This window comes from Puccinia triticina, chromosome 16A (genome assembly GCF_026914185.1).
Source record: "Puccinia triticina chromosome 16A, complete sequence".
Lineage (NCBI taxonomy): Eukaryota > Fungi > Basidiomycota > Pucciniomycetes > Pucciniales > Pucciniaceae > Puccinia > Puccinia triticina.
The window spans coordinates 1,542,884-1,562,560 of NC_070573.1; the positions used below are offsets into that span (position 1 = coordinate 1,542,884).

The following is a 19,677-nucleotide window of genomic DNA, read 5'->3' on the forward strand; positions in this document are numbered from 1 at the left end:
TTAGCTACAGGGGAAGTTGAATGAGTGAATGTGGTTGGTCAGATCTGTACATGACATGTAGAAGATGCAAACATCTGAATGAGTGACTATGATTGGTCAGAACATGAGGGATTTAACGTAGTAATTCTATGATATCACCTGCAGCTGTCAGTTGTAAAAATCCACTAAATTAGAATGTATCTATATACCATGCAGTGTAAATGAGTATGTGTAGCTGTCCTGCAGCCGTGTTGTGTATGTAAAAGTGAGGTTGTAATAGGAGGTTGTATGTATATGTAGCCTGCAATGTATATGTAGCTTGCAAGTGTAGCATCTAGTCCTGTAGACTCCCGTCCTTGCGCCATAGTCTGTGATTCTTGATCAATATCATGTAAAGAAAAGAAAACAAAGATTTTTTATTTATTTTTGACGTAGTGGAACCTTTCCGTTTACCGCAACGCAAGAACCTCAACCTTGCGCGCAAGTCCCGCCGTGGTGGGAGGATGCTGGTTTCCTGAGAGACCTACTGGTCCTACACCATACACTGCAAGAAAAAGGCAAGCAACTGCAAACAGTTGACATGCAACCAATCAACCTTGTGTTATTCCACAAGCCTTTGTCCAGGCCGACTGTTGACAAGCTTAAGCACACAGTCACTGTGCAGAAAAAGCTTGTGTGTGTGTTTAAATGGAGCTAGAACTGCAGTTCCACAGCAGTGCCCCACTAGCAGTTGAGCAAGTTGTTCTTGTAGTGGTAGGTGCAGTGCCAGTGGAGGTGTGATGGACCAGTTGGCCGGGATCACCAATCCCAAGATCCGACCCGATAGAACCTCTTCCTTTGTTGCGACACACACCAAGCCAATGGGATGTGTTGAAGGCCCGGCTGTTGTTCGACAGATGGGCCCAGCAACGCGCAGGGCGCCGCGTGCATCGGGATAGGTAACCAAGAGACGAGGATGGTTTACTTTTGGATATATGATTGTGTTTTTTTGAGAAGAGAGACGGAGCGGGGAGTTTAGATGTGTGTGAGTGTTCGACCGGCAAGGCAGGAAATTCTAGCCGGGGAAAGCATGGGAGCGGATCAGGGATGGAGTCTCTTGGGGTCTCTGGGGAACAAGCAAGCCTTGCGGATATTGCCGAGGCCGAAGAAGAGCATGACGACGCGCTCGAGGCCGATCCCGCCGCCGGCGTGGGCCGGACAAGCCAGCCTGAACCCGTCCAGATATCCCTTCATCTGCGCCGGGTCGATCCCCGCTTCTTTCATCCGGGCCGTCAGGAGCTCCGGGTCGTGGATCCGCTGGGCGCCCGAGATTATCTCTTCGCCTCCTGCTCGCCAGACCCATCTTCTCGTTAGCCTCTCTCTTCTCTCTCTCTAACGGGGAGGGGGGCACTTAACTCATGAAGAAATCGTAGCTGTTACTCAACGTCTGACAAATACATTCAAGATTTTTGTGTTTTGGAGGTTAGTTAACTCTTTAAACAGAAAACGGAGAGAACAAAGCTCAACTGGATCGACCGGGTCTGGCATCGTGTAGAAGGGTCGGATGGCTAATGGGAACTTATCGATTATGTAGTAATCTGGTGGTTGAAAGAGTTGATCAACATGCGTTTTTTGTTTGCTGATGTTGATTATTGGAATGGCTGCTTACCGGTGTGATACTATATTCGAGGAGCAAGTTTTGCCCCGGCGAGAAGGAGCTCAGCGAGTTCTGCTGCTGCTAATAAGAGGAACAGATAAGGACGGACCTTTTCCTTGATGAGTTTGCCGAGGATGCGTTCCTGCTCGGTGCCCATATCCTGGCCGAGCTGGATGTCGATGCCGTTGTCGATGAGGATCTGGACGGCCTCCTTGTGGGACAAGCGGAGGGTCTGATCGAGGAAGGTGAAGTCGTCGAGGGGGTGCTGGGACTTGATGGTCTGGATCTCCGGGGCGGAGGAGGCCTGGAGACCTTTGAAGATGGACAGGAAGAGTCTGTCGAGCAGGTCGACGGCCTCGTGGTAGTGTTCGTTGATGGCCATCTCGAGATCAAGCCCGATGAACTCGGCTGTACACACACACACACACACTCACCCATCAGTCTCTCTCACAGAGTGTAGGGGCCAGAGGGGGGACTCAACTCATGTGACGATATGTGTTCGAGTTCTCGGCCCGGAAGACGGGGCCGATCTCGTAGACGCGCTCGAAGTCGGCGGCGATGGCCATCTGCTTGGCCAGCTGGGGCGACTGGGCCAGGAAGGCGGTCTGCTCGAAGTAGCCCAGCTTGAAGACGCTCGCGCCGGACTCCGTCGCCGCGCCCTGGATCTTGGGCGTGTGGATCTCGATGAACCCCTCGTCGTCTAGGAAGCGGCGGAACAGGTTGCATACGCGCGATTGCACCCTGAAGATCGCTTGGTTGACCGGTGTCTGGGGCGGGGACCATCTTGGTCAGCTTAGTCGTGTTTTTTTTTTGACTTGTAACTTACTCGGAGGTCGAGGACTCTGTTATCCAAGCGGGTATCGGTGCCGACGGTCACGAACTGTTCGCCCTCCTTGGGGAGCAGGTCGACGGGCCTGCTGGCGTCTTCGAGCAGGAAGGGCAGCTTAGCGGGGGCCTCGGCGAGCAGGAAGATCTGTTCGAGCTTGATCTCGAGCTTGGACTGCGAGCAGGTCTTGACGTCCTCGACGGGCGCCTGGAGGTGGCCCTCGACGACGACGATGGACTCGAGCGGGATGCCGATGGCCCACTTGATCATCTGCTTGGACACGCTGGTCTCTGTGATGGCTAGGATCGCTTGGAGGGTCGCTGTCTGTTGGCGCAGGACGAGGAAGGATAGCTTGGCACCTGGACACCATCATCAACAGTCAGATTTTTCGGGTGTGTGATGGATGATCGATGGTGTTTACTCTGTGATCGGGAGTTGTGTACTCTGGCCTGGATCCGGACGCGTTGGCCGACCATCTCGGGCTTGAGCTCGGCGATCCTGGCCCACGTGAGGTCTGCAATTGGGGGGAGTAGTCAGTCTTCGGATTCAACAAGAAGAAGAAGAAGAGACGGGGATGATGTACGGCTGCGTTCCTGGCTCATGTTGAGTGGTGTTTTGCCGTAGTTCTGGAGGGCATAGTCGGTCTGTGTGGCCTCCCTGCTCGCCTTCTCCTGGGCCTCTTTGGCCTGTCGCTCGAGCTTCTTGGCGGCCTTCTCGCGCTCCTTCTCGAGCTTCTTGAGTGCCGACTTGGAGAGGGGTTCCTGTCTGCAGATGTGCTTTAGTGTCTTGTGGTGTGCTGCTGTTGGTTGGCTGGTTCTTACTCTGCCATCCTGGGTGTGTGGGGGTGGTAGTGGCGGGGCAGCAGTGGTCGGAGCAGGCGTGGTCCTCTGCGGAGTGTGCTCAGCATACTATTTATTTTCTTTGGGTGGGCCGCCTGTGAAAGATGCACCGGGGGTGGGTGGGGGGGTGGGGGGGGAGATGTCACAGATCCCCGGCAGGAAACCCCCGGGGAGGGCAGGATGTCACACAACCACCCCGATCACTCACTTTCCTCTGTTGACCACTTCCTGCTGACCACTCGGCGGACACCACGATGGCCATCAGCACCCTCAGCCAGCTCCAGGAAGTCTTCCCGATCGCCAGCGACCTCGGAAGACTGCTCCAATCAGCCCAGCTCAGCCTGTCCAGCAACCCAGAACATCTGCTCATCGAACAGGACCTGCTCACCAACCCAAACAACCAGCAGCGATGGGCATCATACATCCAGACACTCACCCAGGAGCTCGAGCGAGAGATCAGGGAGGAGCGCGGCAAACATGACTCCAGACTGCTCGGCACCAAACTGGCCTCCGAACAGGGCAGGAGGGCATACCAGATCCTCGTCTCCGTCTACGAACGCGCACTGATCTACTTCCCCAGATCATTCACCCTCTGGAACGACTACCTCCAGCTCAGGCAGTCCTTCATCCTCGGCCAGCCAGCCAAGAAGTTCAAGCCGTCCTCAAACAAGAAGAAGCAGAAGACCAACGCCGACGGCGGCGACTCCCTCTCAGTGCTCGAGTACATCGCCAAGACGGAGGACCAGCTGGAGGACAACGAACGCGACATGGACGGCGGCGGGGGCTGGGACGGCCACCTCGACGGCGGGCTGGGATGGCTCGAATGGAAAGCACTCGCCAGCGCACACGAGCGATCATTGACCTGGCTTCCACAGGTCAGCACCCACAGCCAGGCACATGGTTTTCAACAACAAGCTAATCCATCCCTCCACAGATGCCGCGGCTATGGCTATCATACCTCACCATGCTCACCCATCCATCCTGTCCAGCACCACTCTCACTCACCCACACCCGGCACACCTTCGACCGCGCCCTGCGCACCCTGCCCCACTCCCTGCACGAACGGATCTGGAAACCCTATCTGCGATGGGCCGAGCAGACCGCCGGCGGCGAAACCTGCATCCGCATCTGGAGACGCTATCTCGCCGTCGATCCCAGTCTCACCGCCCACTACGTCCAGTTCTTGGTCGCCGAGGCGCAGGCAAGCACGGCTCATCAGGCTGAGGGCGACGGCCAGGATGCGGACGAGCAGGAGGAGGAAGATGACGATGATGATGGGGAGGAAGAAGATAAGGCGCAGGAGAAAAAGACTAGATACCCCTCCAAGGCTCTCGTCGCAGCCAAACTGCTTCTCGGACTCGTCCGAAGGGCTCGCAGGGGGAAATACAAGTCTCCAGACGGGAAGAGCCCCTACCAACTCCTACTCGACTTCCTCGAGCTCTGCGAGAAATTCCCGAGCAAGATTGGGATCAGTCTCAAGGAGACCATCCGGCGCCGGCAGGCACCCGCTCCACAGGAAGAAGCCCCCAACCCGGCCGGCGATCCTCCGAATCCGAGCGCCCCCGATGACTCGCCGGCGCCCTTCAAGGGCTTGATCAGGATGGCGGGGGCACCCATCCCCGTTCCCAATCGGCAGAAGAGCAGGCCATCGGAGGATGCCGAGGCCTACGATCCAGATACCGATCCATCAAATCCATCGAAGCTGGACATCGAACAGATCGTCGAAATCGAAGGTCTCAGCGTCTACAAGGATCAGCTGGGGCTCATCTTCACCAGTCTGGCCACCTATTGGATCAAGCGAGCCGAGTTCGACCGAGCCAAGGAGACCTTCGAAGCCGGGATTGCTCGGGTGGTGACGATCCGAGACTTCACGACGATCTTCGACGCCTATGCCGAGTTCTCTGAGCAGTACATCTCGACCTTGATGGAGTCGTTGGGAGAGAACGAGGAGGAGGAAGAGGATGAGGAGGAGGGCAAGAACTCAGACGAGCTCGAGCTCGACCAAAAGATGAAAGAGTTCGAGGAGCTCATGGATCGCCGTCCGTTTCTGGTCAACGACGTGCTGCTCAGAAGGAACCCGAACGACGTCCAGGAGTGGGAGAAGCGGGTGGTCTTGTTTGGGGAGCAGGAGGACGAGAAGGTGGTGGAGACCTATCTCAAGGCGATCGAGACGATCAACCCCAAAAAGGCAACCTCAAACTTCACCCAACTGTTCATCCACTTCGCCAAATGGTACGAGGAGAACGGGGTGGATGCGTCTGATGAGAACTTGCCCGACCTCGACAGCGCCCGGAAGGTGTTTGAAAGGGCGATCAATGTCAACTTCCAACGGGTCGACGACCTAGCAGAGATCTGGATCGAATGGGCCGAAATGGAGCTTCGAAATGAGTGAGTCAGCACGCAGGCAGACAGACATATCTATTTTCGTGTTGACTTCTGTGTCCGTGCGAGGAATTTTCAGGCAATATGCCGAGGCGTTGAGGGTGATCAGGAGGGCGACGGCGGTGCCTGCGAACTACAAGAAGAAGATGATCAGCTTCCACGACGAGTCTCTGGCCGTCCAAGTGAGACTGTTCAAGTCCCTCAAGCTCTGGTCGTTTCGCGTCGACCTGGAAGAGTCCATCGGGACGGTCGAGTCGACCCAGAAAGCCTACGACACCATCTTCGAACTGAAGATCGCCAATGCTCAGGTAAGCTTCACCAACTCTCTTTTTCTCTGCGCATGTAGTGAGGGGGGTAATAATGGGATGGAACACAGATCGTGGTGAATTACGGGAATTTCCTAGAAGAGAACGAGTTTTGGGAAGAGTCGTTTAAGGTCTACGAGCGAGGCATCGAGCTGTTCTCGTACCCGATCGTCTTCGAGATCTGGAACACGTATCTGAGCAAGTTTGTGAAGCGGTACCAGGGCACGAAGATCGAGCGGGCCCGGGACCTCTTCGAGCAGGCGCTCGAGAACTGCCCGGAGAAGTTCGTCAAGCCGATCTTCCTGGCCTATGCCCAGCTCGAGGAGTCCTTTGGGCTCGCTAAACGCGCGATGGGCGTCCTCGAACGGGCCACGGAGAAAGTCGCGCTCGACGACCGCTTCGAGGTCTGTCCTGATCCTCCCCCCCCTTTTTTTTTTTTTTTGAAGGACGATCTTGTGGCTGATCCGGGCGGATCGTGTGCAGATGTTTGCGTACTATATCGCCAAGGCGACCGAGAACTTCGGCTTGCCCGCCACCCGTCCCATCTACGAGAAAGCGATCAAGTCGTTGCCGAACGCGCAGACGGCCGAGATGTGTCTGCGGTTCGCGAATCTCGAGCAGAAGCTGGGCGAGATCGACCGGGCTAGAGCTAGTTCGTCTCTCTCTCTCCCTCTCTCGTTTTTTTTGTTTTTTTCTGGCTGAAGCTGATGTTAGGATGGCTTGTAGTTTATGCCCATTCGTCCCAGTTCTGTGATCCTCGAACGTCCCCGAAGTTTTGGGAGACGTACCACAACTTCGAGATCCAACATGGAAGCGAAGACACGTTCCGCGAAGTAAGTGCCCTCCTGTGTGCCTCTTTAAGTCGGGTGTTGACCATTGGTGTGTGTGGGGATGGCACTGTAGATGTTGCGGATCAAGCGGGCCGTGCAGGCGTCGTTCAACACCCAGACGTCCTATCTCGCTGCTAAAGCGGCGGCAGCCAGGGCCGCTGGGTCTTCCCACAAGACTGAACTCAATGGGGACAGGGATGGAGATGGGGCTGCAAGCGCGGATCCGATGAGCATGCTGGAGAAGAAGGAAGACCATCGGGCGGCTGGAACCTTCGTGCTGTCCGTCTCTTTCTTCTTTCCTCTCTGCTCTTCTCGGTCTCAAATCTGTTGCATTGTTTTTTTTTTTTGGGGGGGGGGATAGGTCGAAGGAAAGACAGATGCAGGTCGACCAGGCTGGGTCTCTGGACGGTGACCTTACCAGCAAGACTAACAACGCCGATGAGATCGCCATCGATGACGATGATGACTAGCTTTCATGTTTTCTTGCAATGATTGATATGTATACATTTGTGATTGTTTCTGTTTGCTTGGGAATGAGCCTTTCGCTTCAATAATGGGCCGGGGGTGTGTTCGGGATGTCCCCGCTGAGCTCGGGTGGGGCATATATCATGTCCTCCCCAGGGAGGAGGGCGGCAGCGGGAGAGAGGCAAGATGGCGCCCAACCAGCTGCCGACACCAGCCAGCCTGCTCCTCTCCGCAGACCCAACCCACGCACTCCGGCTGCTCAACACCAACAAAACCACGACCACCACCAGTGCCACCAGCACCATCTACTCCCGCCCCCAGCCACCCTCCAAAAGACCCCGGCACGCAAAACAGCCCAGCCAGAGAAAGAACAGCCCCTCGCCGCCCCTCTCCTCAGACCATGAACCACCTCCAGAAAAAGACCGCGCTTGGGCCATCGAACAGGACGACCTGCTGCTCCGCCAGCTCCAGTCCCAGCCAGCAGAGCTAAGACCCGCCCTGCCCCTCCTCCCACCCACCCCTCTCACCCCGCTCGAGATCATCAAGTCCAGCACGCTCTCGAGACTGTTCAGGAAATCCAACCGGGTCTTCTCCCAGATCGCCGACAGCGCCACCGGGCTCATCGAGTCCGACTCGAGCACCTGCAACAAGCTCAACGAGCTCGTCGAGCTCCTCCGGGGCGATCTCAGCTCGCGCTCGTGGATCGACGTGATCGAGCAGTCCATCGCGCCCGCGCAAGCCGCCCCAGAGAAAGCGGACACCGGCCAGCTGCACTACCAGGTCCTCGCCCAGACCCTCGAGACCATCCACGGCCTCTTCACCACCCCCGCCCCGATCACCGTCCCCGCGATCGCCAACGGCCCGCCCCAGCCCGCCGCCAGCAGTCCGCAGCACAAGCGCAGCTCGGCGACGACCACGACGACGACGACGACCGGCCGGCCGGCCCCCGCGCCCCCGCCGCACCCGGCCGAGGAGACCCTCAGCCCCGCCGACCAGCTCGGCTGTCTGGAGGCCTGCGCCGCCCAGCTCGGCCGCTTCCTCGGCGACATCCAGGACTACCGCGACCGGCTCGTCGAGATCCGCGACGGCTGTCTGGCCATCGAGAAGCGCAGACGCGCGCTCTGGACCCTCGTCAAGCTCTCCGCCGCCGCCTTCGACCGCGCCGTCTCCGCCAACGCCCCCGACGCCCTCCTCTCCCCCGTACCCTCCTCTACCTCCTCCTCATCATCAGCATCCTCGGACGACGACGACGACGACTTCGACGGGACCGTCGGCAGCCATCCCAAGCCTTCCCGCAAGCCCGTCACCGGCGGCCGGCCGACGGGAGGAGACAAGCCGAAGACGCCGCAGAAGCCGAAGAAAGCCAAGAAAGCCCCCCGCCCGTCGTCGCACCAGCAGCAGCAGAGGGCTGGCGGCGCGCCCTCGGACTCGGATCCCGTCGACCAGCCCCGCCTGTCCGACTCGGCCGACTCCGTCGAGCCCGCCGTCAAGCCGCGCAAGAAGCCCGGGCCCAAGAAGGGCGCGCCCAAGAAGCCCCGCCCGCCCGGCCTGCCCCCCGCCGCCGCGCTCCTGCCCCCGCCCCCCGTCGGCCCCGCGCCTCCTGCCCCGCTCGCCCTCCACTCTGGCCCCGCCGCCTTCCCCCACCCGCCTGGCCCCCCGGCCTCCGACCCGCCCGGCGCCGCCTTCCCGCCCGCTACTGACCTCTCGCCGGCCGGACTGCTCAAGCGGAAACGCAAGATCCCGTGACACCGGCCTGCTTCGCCCACTGTGTTTCTTCCACGCACATCCTTGTATATATAGAGAGAGAGAGTTATTTATGTGGTCATGGTCGTGCTGGGCATTGGTGGCCTTCTCGTGCATGCTTGCATCCTGCCAGCGTGTCGCGCTGTGTTGCGTCAGGCTCGGATTCCTGCCGGCCGTGTGTGGTTGAGGAGACTCGTGCCTGGTTGGATAGTAGGCGAGCTTAACCAAGCCTCTCTGGAGGAGAGCCCCGCAGGGTCTCTGTCTCACAGAGAGGCTTGCCCCCAAGCCACCGATTTTGGCATGAGAGCTGACAAGCCTGGGGCCCAACCAACCCCCATTTTTCCTTTTATCCATGATCTCCCACCCATTTTTTGCCCAATAGGGACATGAGTGGTGCGGCCTTGTAGGCTTGCTTCTTGCGCAGGCAGCCATCCACAAATCAGCTTTTTATCGGGTAAGTTAATTTTGCAAACCATTTTTTACAACCCATATGGGTTGTAAATTGGATCGGTTGTAAAATTCTACTTACCTAGGGTTGTAATATAATTTTACAACTCATGCTCCTAGTTTTGAGGATTGTAAATAGATAGTGTGCAAAACATGGTTTGTAATTTTGTGCCTGGCATGTGCATAGAGTAGATTCACAAACTATGTTTTGCAAGTCTCACATGTCAAGGTTGTGAAACTGCATAACGAGCTGTCAAAATCGAATTTCACAAACCATTTATTTGCAATCCATTGTGTGTTGTGAAATCAAGGTTGTGAAACTGCATAACGAGCTGTCAAAATTGAATTTCACACGCCATTTATTTGCAATCCATATGTGTTGTGAAATAAGCTATGCAAATAAGCATTTTTGGGCCGTGAGATACAATTTTACAACCCATCTGGAACTGAATTGCAACACATCGTTTGTGTGATCCTGCATGCACCAACAAGCTCAACAACCAAACAAAAGAACAAAAATGACATCAGCAAGACCTCCCGGCTGGATCGATCAGTTTTCCTTCCCTCCCACACTCTGTCCAACCGCCATTGACGAAGACAACGACGACGACTCTGACGCCAAAAACTCTTGCAACAATGGATCCGCCGCTGTTCAATCCGGAGTCTAGTCCGTTTTCCTCCGACCCTTCGATGCCTGACAGGTTTAACCCAATTCTCCCACCTTTCGGAATCGACTCCAACTCCTCCATCATCCCACGACCTGAAATCAACTCGATAATCCCAGATCTTAGTCCCATCTCTGGTTTCCTAGTTGATTCGTCCGATTCGTCCGATTCCTCTTCCTCCGTTTCAGCTGAAGCCCCCGTCTCAAACTCAGAAAAAATGCCGCCAAAGCCCCAGCAGCCCGTTTCAAAACCCTTGAAGCCCTCCAAACCAAATTTGCCAAGCAAGAAAAACAAACCAACCAAGCAACACAAGACGCGCAGTCCCTCCCCAAAGGCCGAGCACCCAAGTTCTGAATTGACCTCTCCTGACAATGCGGATGACAAGGGCTTTGAAGATGAAAGCGAATACAAGGTGGATTCGGATCAGGCGGATTGTGATGACGGCCAGGCCGATTTTGATGACGATCAGGCTGATTTCAATGATGAACCAGCCGATGCTGATGTTGAGGAAATGGACGATGACGATGCCGATCATCAGCAAGGAAGACGGTCAAAAGAAAAAGAATGGTTTCTCCCCAAATTGGGCGACCATTACGAGACGTACATTGATCACGGATGTACGCTTGACAAGCAAGGCTATCCAATCTACCCCAACGGACGGACAACATTTGTGCGCTTACCTGAAGACGACATCACAAATTTTGGATCAGTCGGATTTGCGAAGACGAGCTCGGTCAGCTATCGCAGCAACAAGACGTGGAAAATCACTCGGTATTTCTGTCTTGGTGCTCTGGTCTGCGACAATCCGTCCTGTGAGTGGGCCGGTTCTCCCCCTACTGGAAAAGGAGGTTGAGAAAAGCTTGAAAAAGGGTAAGTAAGGTCGGATGAGTTGCAAAATTATTTTGCAACTCATATTTTTGCAACTCACATTTTACAACCGTCAAATTTACAACCCTTTTACTAATTTTTACAACTCTTATTTTTGCGCTTCATCAGCCTCATCAAATGCCGCGGTCTAGCAAACAAGTGCAAAGGCACTGTTTACCATCAGACGTGTCCCGACTCCGTGGCCATCCGTTTTGACCACCATCTCCCATCAGGATGGGGGCTCCTCAGGCACAAGGGTAAACACCCTCATCCTTGGCCCGAAGCTAAGAAGCCGGACCCGCTTGCGAAGAAAGAACTGAAAGAGGAGATCAAGAATAATCCTAAAGCTGGCGCACTCAAGCTTAAGGTAAGCTTTCTCCCTGCTCATTCCTTCCAAAGTGAACTAATCTCTTTGATTTTCCTTATCTTTTTCACCCTTTATGTAGATGGGAAAGCCTACTGATGCTCAATCCGGCTTCGAAAGTGTGGCTTCAATCCACCCATCTTACCAGAATAAAGATCTACTTGCCTATTATTGCCGAACCATCTTAGCTGAGTTGGGATTAGCGCCAGACAAACTCGGCGCTGGCGTTGGCGACAAATTCATCTTGGACATGTTTGGATGGGCCGCGTAAGTTAATTGTTTTACAACCTTTCTTTGAATTTTACAACTCATTTGAAATTTACAGCTCACAAGTCTTGTTGCGCAACAAACAGTCGGGGGATGTGGATTATTTCGTGCTCGTTCATGCCGAACGCCGAGCATTTCACCTTCCAGACGAGATGGATGGCTGATCGCTTACTCGCTCGTGATAGGAACAATCAGGTGTACAGCAGCGGTCTAATATCCGATGTCACTTACCGATACTTTGAGACGGGATACCTGCTGACGACTTCGATGTTTTGCGAAGATCTTCAACGTTGGATCCCTGTTCAATTGACCTGGATGCGAGGGCTCAGTGAAGAATATTATCAGATCCACTTCGCTACTCTCTTCCGGCAATTTCTGAAGCCTTCAATCACCCCGGCCGAGAGGGACCAGCTGGTCCGCGAGGTCGTTGACTTCTCATTGGCTCAAGTCAAAGGATTCGTATTGGCTTACATCAAAGTCTTTCGTCAAGGCACTCGCAAGGAAGTAAGGGCGATGTTGAAGGGTTGCCGGGAGCATTACAGACAATCGGTCACTCGCATCAAACGTAATCGAGCCCTTATAACCGTGGATCAGGAGGTAAGCCATCAGCATAAATGACTTGTAAAATTATTTTACAAAGTTTTACAAACCTTTATGACTTGTAAAATCATATATGTCAAATTTGCAACTCATAATACTAACAAACAATGGTCATTTTTTCCACAGGAACCCTTCCAAAAGGCATGCATGGAACTCCTGGAGCGTGCCAAACCGGATGGCCAAACCCACAAACAAAAGGTTGACTACATACGGCGTCGTTACCCCAAGGTCCGCAAATGGCTTAATTGGTGGACGGTATCGGATATCGAGGCGCTCTTGTTCCCTTCTCGAGCTCCGCGACTTGAGGACACACCCGATGGCCTTCCTGATACCACCAATGCCCAGGAAAGCATGCATCGAACGTACTATCGGCTCAGGTAAGCATGGGTTGTAAAATATGGGTTGCAAATTTTCTAAAATGCTCATTTCACTTACCCCATTTGTTTGAAATCCCAAGCGATGGACGGCAATGCCTTATGGTAGGGATGATTGACTTGTTCACCTTCGTCGACATGCTGGAACGCGACTGGAACGCGGTGATGAAAGGAATCCCAATCAGTTATGGAGCGAACACCGGGAAGAACATAGGTCAAACCTTGGGCTTGGGCAAGAAGCGCAAGCGTTCCAAGTATGTCAACAATGGAAGACCGCCGGATACCACTGACGACCTGGTCGATGGACATAAGAAAAAGAAATCACAAGGAGGACGGCCTCCAAATTCGAGAAATCACAACAGAAACCTCTGGGCCGCCTATCCCTCGTATCAAGCAAGTGGCGAGTCAAAGAAGATAAACCAATGCTGGCTTGCTGCCGGCTTGGAATCTATGTACGCGCTGTTCAACGCGTTGTGGCTTCGTGGGATCAGCGGAAAGGGGAAGGATATCTTCACCCATTTGGCCCATCACTTCTCATGTCGATCCAGCGGCGAATTAAACGGCGGCACCTCTATCAGATCAACTATCACGCGTGGCCAAAACCACATGTTTGAGGTTTTGAACGCAAAATATCCAGCAAGCTTCATCCCTGGTGCTTTCTGCTCGGCCGACTACTTTCTCGAGGTCGCCTTGGATCCCAAACTCCACCAGAGCCCAGAATACAAGAAACTCTTCCATCTCCACAAACATCAAACATTTACCTGCAAACTGAAGCCTGATACACTGCAGCTCCATCCAACTCGTGCCGATCGAAGCTTCCACGTTGTCGCCATGAAGCCTCAGATGTTTGACTCCAACAGGATTCCCTACTCTGATGTCGCCCAGCTCGTCGAAAAATGGCAATCAACGGGTTTGATCGGTCATCCTGGTCTTGTGTGCAAGGCCTGCAATGAAGTTGAACCTTCATCTAAACCCAAACATAAGCCAAAGAAGCCGAAGAAAAAAGCCAAAAACGAGAGGGACAATTCCATCGAGATTTGCCACAACCCTGGAGTATCGCAGCAATCGGCTCACTACATCATCAATTGTTCAAAGCTTACCTTTGACAAGAACGGTCCCCCTCTTCACATCAACTTCCACCTTGAGGTCAGCGATGTCGATGATATCCCTCGACGAGACAGTTTCATGGCGACCACCAACTGGCCCTTCAAGCTGAATGTTGGCGGGGCAACATACACCCTCATCTCTCGAGGATATTGGAATGGCAGTCACTACTGGTGTAAGATCCTTTGGAGCGCAAATATCTCGGCAGAAAAGGGGAGTTTAACAGCGGTTTGGATGCATAATGATGTGGAGAATGACGGCTATGCTCAACAAATCAATCGAGTGCCAAGTTCAATCGCCGGCGCAGAACAGTTCACCAGCTGGCTCTTGTATTCGCGTGCGTGGACGCCTTCCGAGGAAGAATACGTTAACAAATCCATCCAGAAGATTGTGGATGACAATCCCAACGCAATTGGAGATGTCCCCTTCAGAGAAATGAAGGCGATTTTGAACATATCTCATTCTTTGACGTTGATTGCACACAAGGGACCAGCGCCAAACAACTCTCAATCTCAAACAGTCCACTCTGAAACACCGGCCGAACATTCTGCTTCACCTGAAGAATCAAAACCAAAAAAGAGGGCCAGAAGGAAAAACAAGATGGCAACAATAAGAGAATCGGAGGAGAGTGATGTCGAATCAGACGTCGCCAAGATTCTAGACCCAGACGAATCGTTCATCGCCAATCAGACCTTCGAAGACGAATCTTTTTCCGTCGCCAAGATTCTAGACCCAGACGAATTGTTCATCGCCAATCAGACCTTCAAAGACGAATCTTTTGCGGCGAATGAATCTTTCATTGCCAATGATTCTTTCATGGCCAATCAGACCGGTGAGACCGTTGAAGACAAGTCTTTTGTTGGCAATGAGACAGTTCAGAACAAAATCGAGCAGCAGTCCTCTCAAACTCGAATTTGGATAAAGCTCAAACCTCCCTGCCCACCAGCGCCGGCGATCCCAGCTACCTCCAAAAGCAAAAGACCTACGAGGCGATCAAACAGGAAAATATAGTTGTGCAATTTTCTTTTTTGGATGGTTTGTGAAAAAACGTTTGCAAAATTGTATTTCTGTTAGCCTTGATGTTATTTTACGGCCTTCATATTACAATCTATGATGAGTTGTAAAATAAAGAGTTGCAAATTTCCACATAACAGGGTTGCAAATGGAAATTTGCAACCCTTCTATCTTGCAACGCATATGGTTTGCGAAATATGTTTTGCAAAATTGGTCTTCAGACCGCTAATTTACGTTTTTACAACCTTACTTTTGCGCACCTTCACTTTGCAACTCACATTTTACGATGATGAGTTGTAAAATTACATAATTCATGGTATATGTATAACTTTACAACCCATATGAATCGCAAAAAATGAGTTGTAAAATTACATCGACCCGCTTTTTATCCCCCCAGCTGGCCGCTGGGCATCCTTGCAAAATCACTGCTGAGCTGGGTCCAACAAATCAAGGTTTTTTTCCAACTTCTGTACATCAAGCATATCAATATAAATATTATGCATTGATCATGAATTGAGAATTGAACTTGTTCAAAGATATGCATTTTCATTTAATTACAAGCAGAAAATACTGCTTCCATGCACTTGCTAAAGATACAGAAGTGTACAATCATTGCCAGAATCTTGGAAGCATGATTTTAAAAGCTTTGTAACTTCAAGACCGTTCAAGATAAAAATATATGGCCCATGTAGGTTTGAAGGCCAGATACAGGGCTTCAATTTGGCACCTGGGCGGCCCATTTGGCTCACAGGATGCAATGGTGGTGTGGTGTTGAAGTTTGACACCAGCCAAATGGGTTGAGCCGGTCCTCAGCGCTCACGCCAAATTTCCCCGCTTACTCCCAAGTCCCTCCTTCGGAGGCTTGCGCTTCGCGCGAGGGGCGCCAGCCTGCCAACTCAGAAGGAAGGACTGACTAAGCTCGGATAGTAGGGGCCTCCAAAATCGGAATCACATATGCATAACTGCAGGATCTCAAGCGACTTGGCTGGCAATCCCAGCCACAAGCCATTAATTAATTTATCATGTCTTGTGCGGCCACTTGCAGTAACAAACTCTCTATTTTTTTAGTTGGGTGGTTGCATAGCGTGTTTGGACTTGTCCTGACTTCCTTGTGAATCCAGATCAATTGGGGATCATGGGAGGTGCATACTTGTACTGCCGGTTAATGGTTGTTGCGGAGAACGCGGGTGATGGCGGGTGTTGGCGGACTGACAATGAGTAGCTTGGTGACAGCGGATTTTGGGCGGCATGTCACCATTTCCACATTTCACAAAAATTGTATTACTGGGCAGGCTTGATTATCACCCATCACACATTCAACAGGGCCACATTAGGGCAAATGTGAAGAAATACAGTTTCTTTGCAAGCAGAATGTGTTGATATTCAAGGAAGAAATGGGGAAAGAAATTGAAAGTAATTGATCAGAAAAAGCTTGCTACAGAAATGGGGAGTACTGCACTGTAGTAATATGATTTCTTTTCAAGCATGCACACAGAATGTATTAATATTCAAAGAAGAAATGAGGAAAGAAATCAGAAGAAGTTTGCTGAAGAAATGGGGAGTTCACTGTGAATTTGAAATTAATTGAAGATTAATTGGAAATGGAAACTTTGATTTGAAATCTATAAGGATTCTCCTTTGGATTGTGTGCTAGGCTTTAACAAAGTTTTCCCTGTATTCTAACATGATGGTCAATTTATAGTTGTCCAAGATTCTGCAGAAAATAATTGTGAATGTCTTGGGGCAAAAACATTCCAACAGATGGTTGATAAGGATGTATGTATGCTGCAATATCATCAAATCCTTTAACAATATTAATCTTCCACTGGTCCTCCCAGGTTGGAAATCGATTGAAGCTGTTTGAGAATTCAATCTGGTTGAAATCAAGCGTTTCAAAGATCTTTCCAAGCCTTTTTTCAAGAAAAGAAGGAAATTTGGTTTCATACTTCCGGTCCCATTTTTGACGTTTTTGGCCATATGCTTCCAGTAAGGTTCTATAGGAGGCTTGTGAGGCACTCCTGTTTTCTAAATGGTAGAAAACTGCTCCACCTTTTGGATCCCCTCCATAAATCAATCGAGCCACTGAATTTAAGCGTTTGAGGATTTGCATGTGACTGTATTCTTCATTTTGATGCACATCAAAAATTCGATGTCCGTGGGAGCATTCTACATTGAGGATTTTACTAAAGTAATCCAAGGCTTGTAATTGTAGAAGGGAAAAATCATTTTTTGGAAATCTTGCATCTGATAGTAGTTTAAAAACTCTGGCTAAATCGGTGCGGGTGTTGAAAACGCTTGATTTCTTTGTTGAGTATCCTGAATTGAATATGTATAACTGAGGGATTGATAGTTCTGAGATGAAATCTGAGATCCAGAGAAACTTTCTCAGGATTTGATGCTCTGATTGTTCACTTTCATATGAAAAATCCCATAGGTTGCGCCACACAAGGAGGATTTGGCACCAATGATTTGTTGAAAGTGGTTTCATCATCAACTTGTGCACAAATGGCACTAAGATCTGGTGAGAGCTGTGCATTGTTTCCAATTTTTCAGTCCATTGGATGTTTTTCAGTGCGTCCTCAAATTCCTGGACCATGAATAGAGTAGCACAGGCCGCTTTGAGGTTGGTTACAGGCGGAATCCAGTCTAGAGTTTGACAAGGGTAATATGGGAAGAACCGGAGGTCTTCTCTCCATTGTAGCCATGAGTTTTTGAGGTTTTTCTTGTTCAAATCAGGGGCAGCAGTCGTGCTTGCAAGATCCTCATTCCTGAGTGGCTGCATCACAGAAGACGTCGAGTGAGAAAACGGAAGCCTATCGGTTAAGGGAATGATTCCACCGAGCCCCAGCTGCTTGAAAAGGTCGGTGTTCCGCGACAAATGCATGCCACGTGGAGCCCACAACCCTCCTTGCTCTTGCAGTGGGCTGTGAGCATCGTTAGGGGGACGAGCAACTTGGTCATGGTGAGCAGCTGGTCCCACCGACAGTGTTAAATCAGCGCTTGGGTAATAAGATGCAACATGCTCTTCATGGGCTGGAAACATATCAACCCCCGTTGGTATTTCGCGAGCTTCCTGATCTTCATCCATGTTACTGGCGTATCTGGTGGGATCTAGTTGAAACAGAGGCAAAAGTTGAGGAGTTCTTTCCCAATCCATGTGTTCTGGAATCTGTGATTCGGTCAAGCCAGAGCCGTTCTTGGAAGTTGAGCCGCTTCTACTCGTCCGCCCGGGGGATGAGAATATGGCGCCTTCGCTGGATGCTACCCGTTTGAAGATTCCCGGAAGGAGCAGAAGAAAGCCATAGAGTCTTGTCTTCGCGATCATTTGTACTAACTGGAAATGTTTCTGGCCACCTTAAAACTGAACTGGAACGATATATAAAGTGAGATTTGCTGATTGTTTGGCCCAATCAAAATCCAAGTGGGCAGGCAGCCTCGAGGATATGGGATTGAGGGAGTTATAAGTTTGTACGAAAGCACGTGAAGATTGTACACTGGGTGCTTCAACTTGACACTCAAGATGGCCGCGAAATGCCGATGGGCCAGCTCTTTTTGAGTTCCAATGGTGCTCTACACCTAGCCTATCCGTGCTCGAGGACATTCATCTTCAGTCATCGGTCAATACTCTCTCCGTCGAGGAAACTGCAGTATGTACATACTGGTTTTGAAGTCTTGCTGCAGACTAACTCTAGTCTCTCAAACACAACTGTGGCAAGACTTGTGGCTGCCTGCACGAAGTCAACGAAACTGCACCAGTGAGACCAAGCTGTATGGACCTGCAGAGGTAGCAGGCGACGTTGCCAGCTGGTCGCCTGTGGAAATCCTGGGTAGCAAATCACAGACTTCTACTAGATATACGTATATGCCTCCGAGGTGCGAAGAGACTTCCAATGTGCCCAGGCCCCTGGGTCACTGGGTCCTTGAAGGGGTGAGGCGTTTATGAACTAAAGGCTGATTGCAGCAAAGAATGGAAACAAAGTAAATAGGTCAAGGGAGAAGTGTATGATTTCTTTCCAGGTAGAATGCATGAAACATTCAAAGGACAAGTGAGGAAGGAAATAGAAATGCCAGTGGTCGTCTACGAACTTAACACATCCCTCCCTGTGCTCGCGGGGCGCGAGCACCCTCCCGCTTGCAGGGGACTTGTGCCTGATGTCCAACATTTGGCTTGGTCCAACATGGCCAAATGTTGAAAAATGCCTTCTAACCCACATATCACCGCATACCCCTCTGATTTCTTCACAGCCTTCAGTACCATCAGAATCCTCTTTCATTTCTACATAATCTCATGTATTCAAACCAACACCTACCACCATCCCCTGAAAAATAAATTTATCATATTTTATCAATACTTTTTGATCCAAAATGTTGATCAAGCTTTCAAGACTTTTCAGCAAAATATTGGTGAACTTCCTGAGGAAAAAACTTTCCAAAAGATGGTTTATAAGTACCTAGGTATGTATCAAATAATTTAACAAAAGTAACTGCCTGTTGGCCCCATTTTGGAGATGGATTCAAGTTTTCTGAGAATTCACTTTGATCAAAATCAATGTTTCTAAATATTTCCTTGATCCTCCACTCAATAAAGGTAGGAAATCTGGACTCATATATCATGTTCCATTTTTGACGCTGTGGACCATATTCTTCTATTAATTTTCCAAAGTTTTTTAAATAATCAGAAACTGATCCTCTGTTTGCATCCTCTCCATAAATAAATCGAGCCGTTGAATCCAAGCGTTTGAGTATTTGAATGTGGCTATTTATTTGATTTTGTTTCACACCAGGAATTTGATCTCCATGTGAACATTCAACATTTGAAATTTCACCAAGTAACGCAATGATCTGATTTGTGTTCTAGAAATATGTTTGTTTGCAAATCTTCCATCTGAAAGTAGGGTCAAAACTTTTGCTGGATCTGAGACTTTGTTATAATAGACTCTTCTGTTTAAATCATTGAATAACTGAGGGAT

The 19,677-nt window shown here is 51.0% G+C and overlaps 5 protein-coding genes across 5 annotated transcripts; 3 read left to right on the forward strand and 2 right to left on the reverse strand.

Annotated features, from left to right (window-relative positions):
• Positions 1-1,059: 1,059 nt before the first annotated feature.
• PtA15_16A167 (uncharacterized protein) lies at positions 1,060-3,270 on the reverse strand (the record flags this gene model as incomplete). Its single annotated transcript, XM_053163830.1, has 9 exons — positions 1,060-1,304; positions 1,375-1,405; positions 1,486-1,556; positions 1,628-1,637; positions 1,725-2,023; positions 2,097-2,382; positions 2,801-2,955; positions 3,025-3,206; positions 3,263-3,270. 9 exons carry the CDS (start codon positions 3,268-3,270, stop codon positions 1,060-1,062), a joined length of 1,287 nt encoding a protein of 428 aa, XP_053027816.1.
• A 264-nt stretch (positions 3,271-3,534) lies between these two features.
• PtA15_16A168 (uncharacterized protein) lies at positions 3,535-7,267 on the forward strand (the record flags this gene model as incomplete). Its single annotated transcript, XM_053163831.1, has 9 exons — positions 3,535-4,001; positions 4,122-4,155; positions 4,215-5,668; positions 5,742-5,970; positions 6,039-6,371; positions 6,451-6,619; positions 6,694-6,800; positions 6,871-7,076; positions 7,159-7,267. 9 exons carry the CDS (start codon positions 3,535-3,537, stop codon positions 7,265-7,267), a joined length of 3,108 nt encoding a protein of 1,035 aa, XP_053027817.1.
• A 181-nt stretch (positions 7,268-7,448) lies between these two features.
• PtA15_16A169 (uncharacterized protein) lies at positions 7,449-9,008 on the forward strand (the record flags this gene model as incomplete). The annotated part of the gene is made up of 4 exons (XM_053163832.1): positions 7,449-7,508; positions 7,617-8,138; positions 8,235-8,426; positions 8,550-9,008. The coding sequence occupies 4 exons, from the start codon at positions 7,449-7,451 to the stop codon at positions 9,006-9,008; spliced, it is 1,233 nt and encodes a 410-aa protein (XP_053027818.1).
• A 5,285-nt stretch (positions 9,009-14,293) lies between these two features.
• Positions 14,294-14,704, forward strand: PtA15_16A170 (uncharacterized protein; the record flags this gene model as incomplete). Its single annotated transcript, XM_053163834.1, has 1 exon — positions 14,294-14,704. The coding sequence occupies one exon, from the start codon at positions 14,294-14,296 to the stop codon at positions 14,702-14,704; it is 411 nt and encodes a 136-aa protein (XP_053027819.1).
• Positions 14,705-16,403: 1,699 nt separating this feature from the next.
• Positions 16,404-18,032, reverse strand: PtA15_16A171 (uncharacterized protein; the record flags this gene model as incomplete). Its single annotated transcript, XM_053163835.1, has 1 exon — positions 16,404-18,032. The coding sequence occupies one exon, from the start codon at positions 18,030-18,032 to the stop codon at positions 16,404-16,406; it is 1,629 nt and encodes a 542-aa protein (XP_053027820.1).
• Between the last annotated feature and the right edge of the window lie 1,645 nt (positions 18,033-19,677).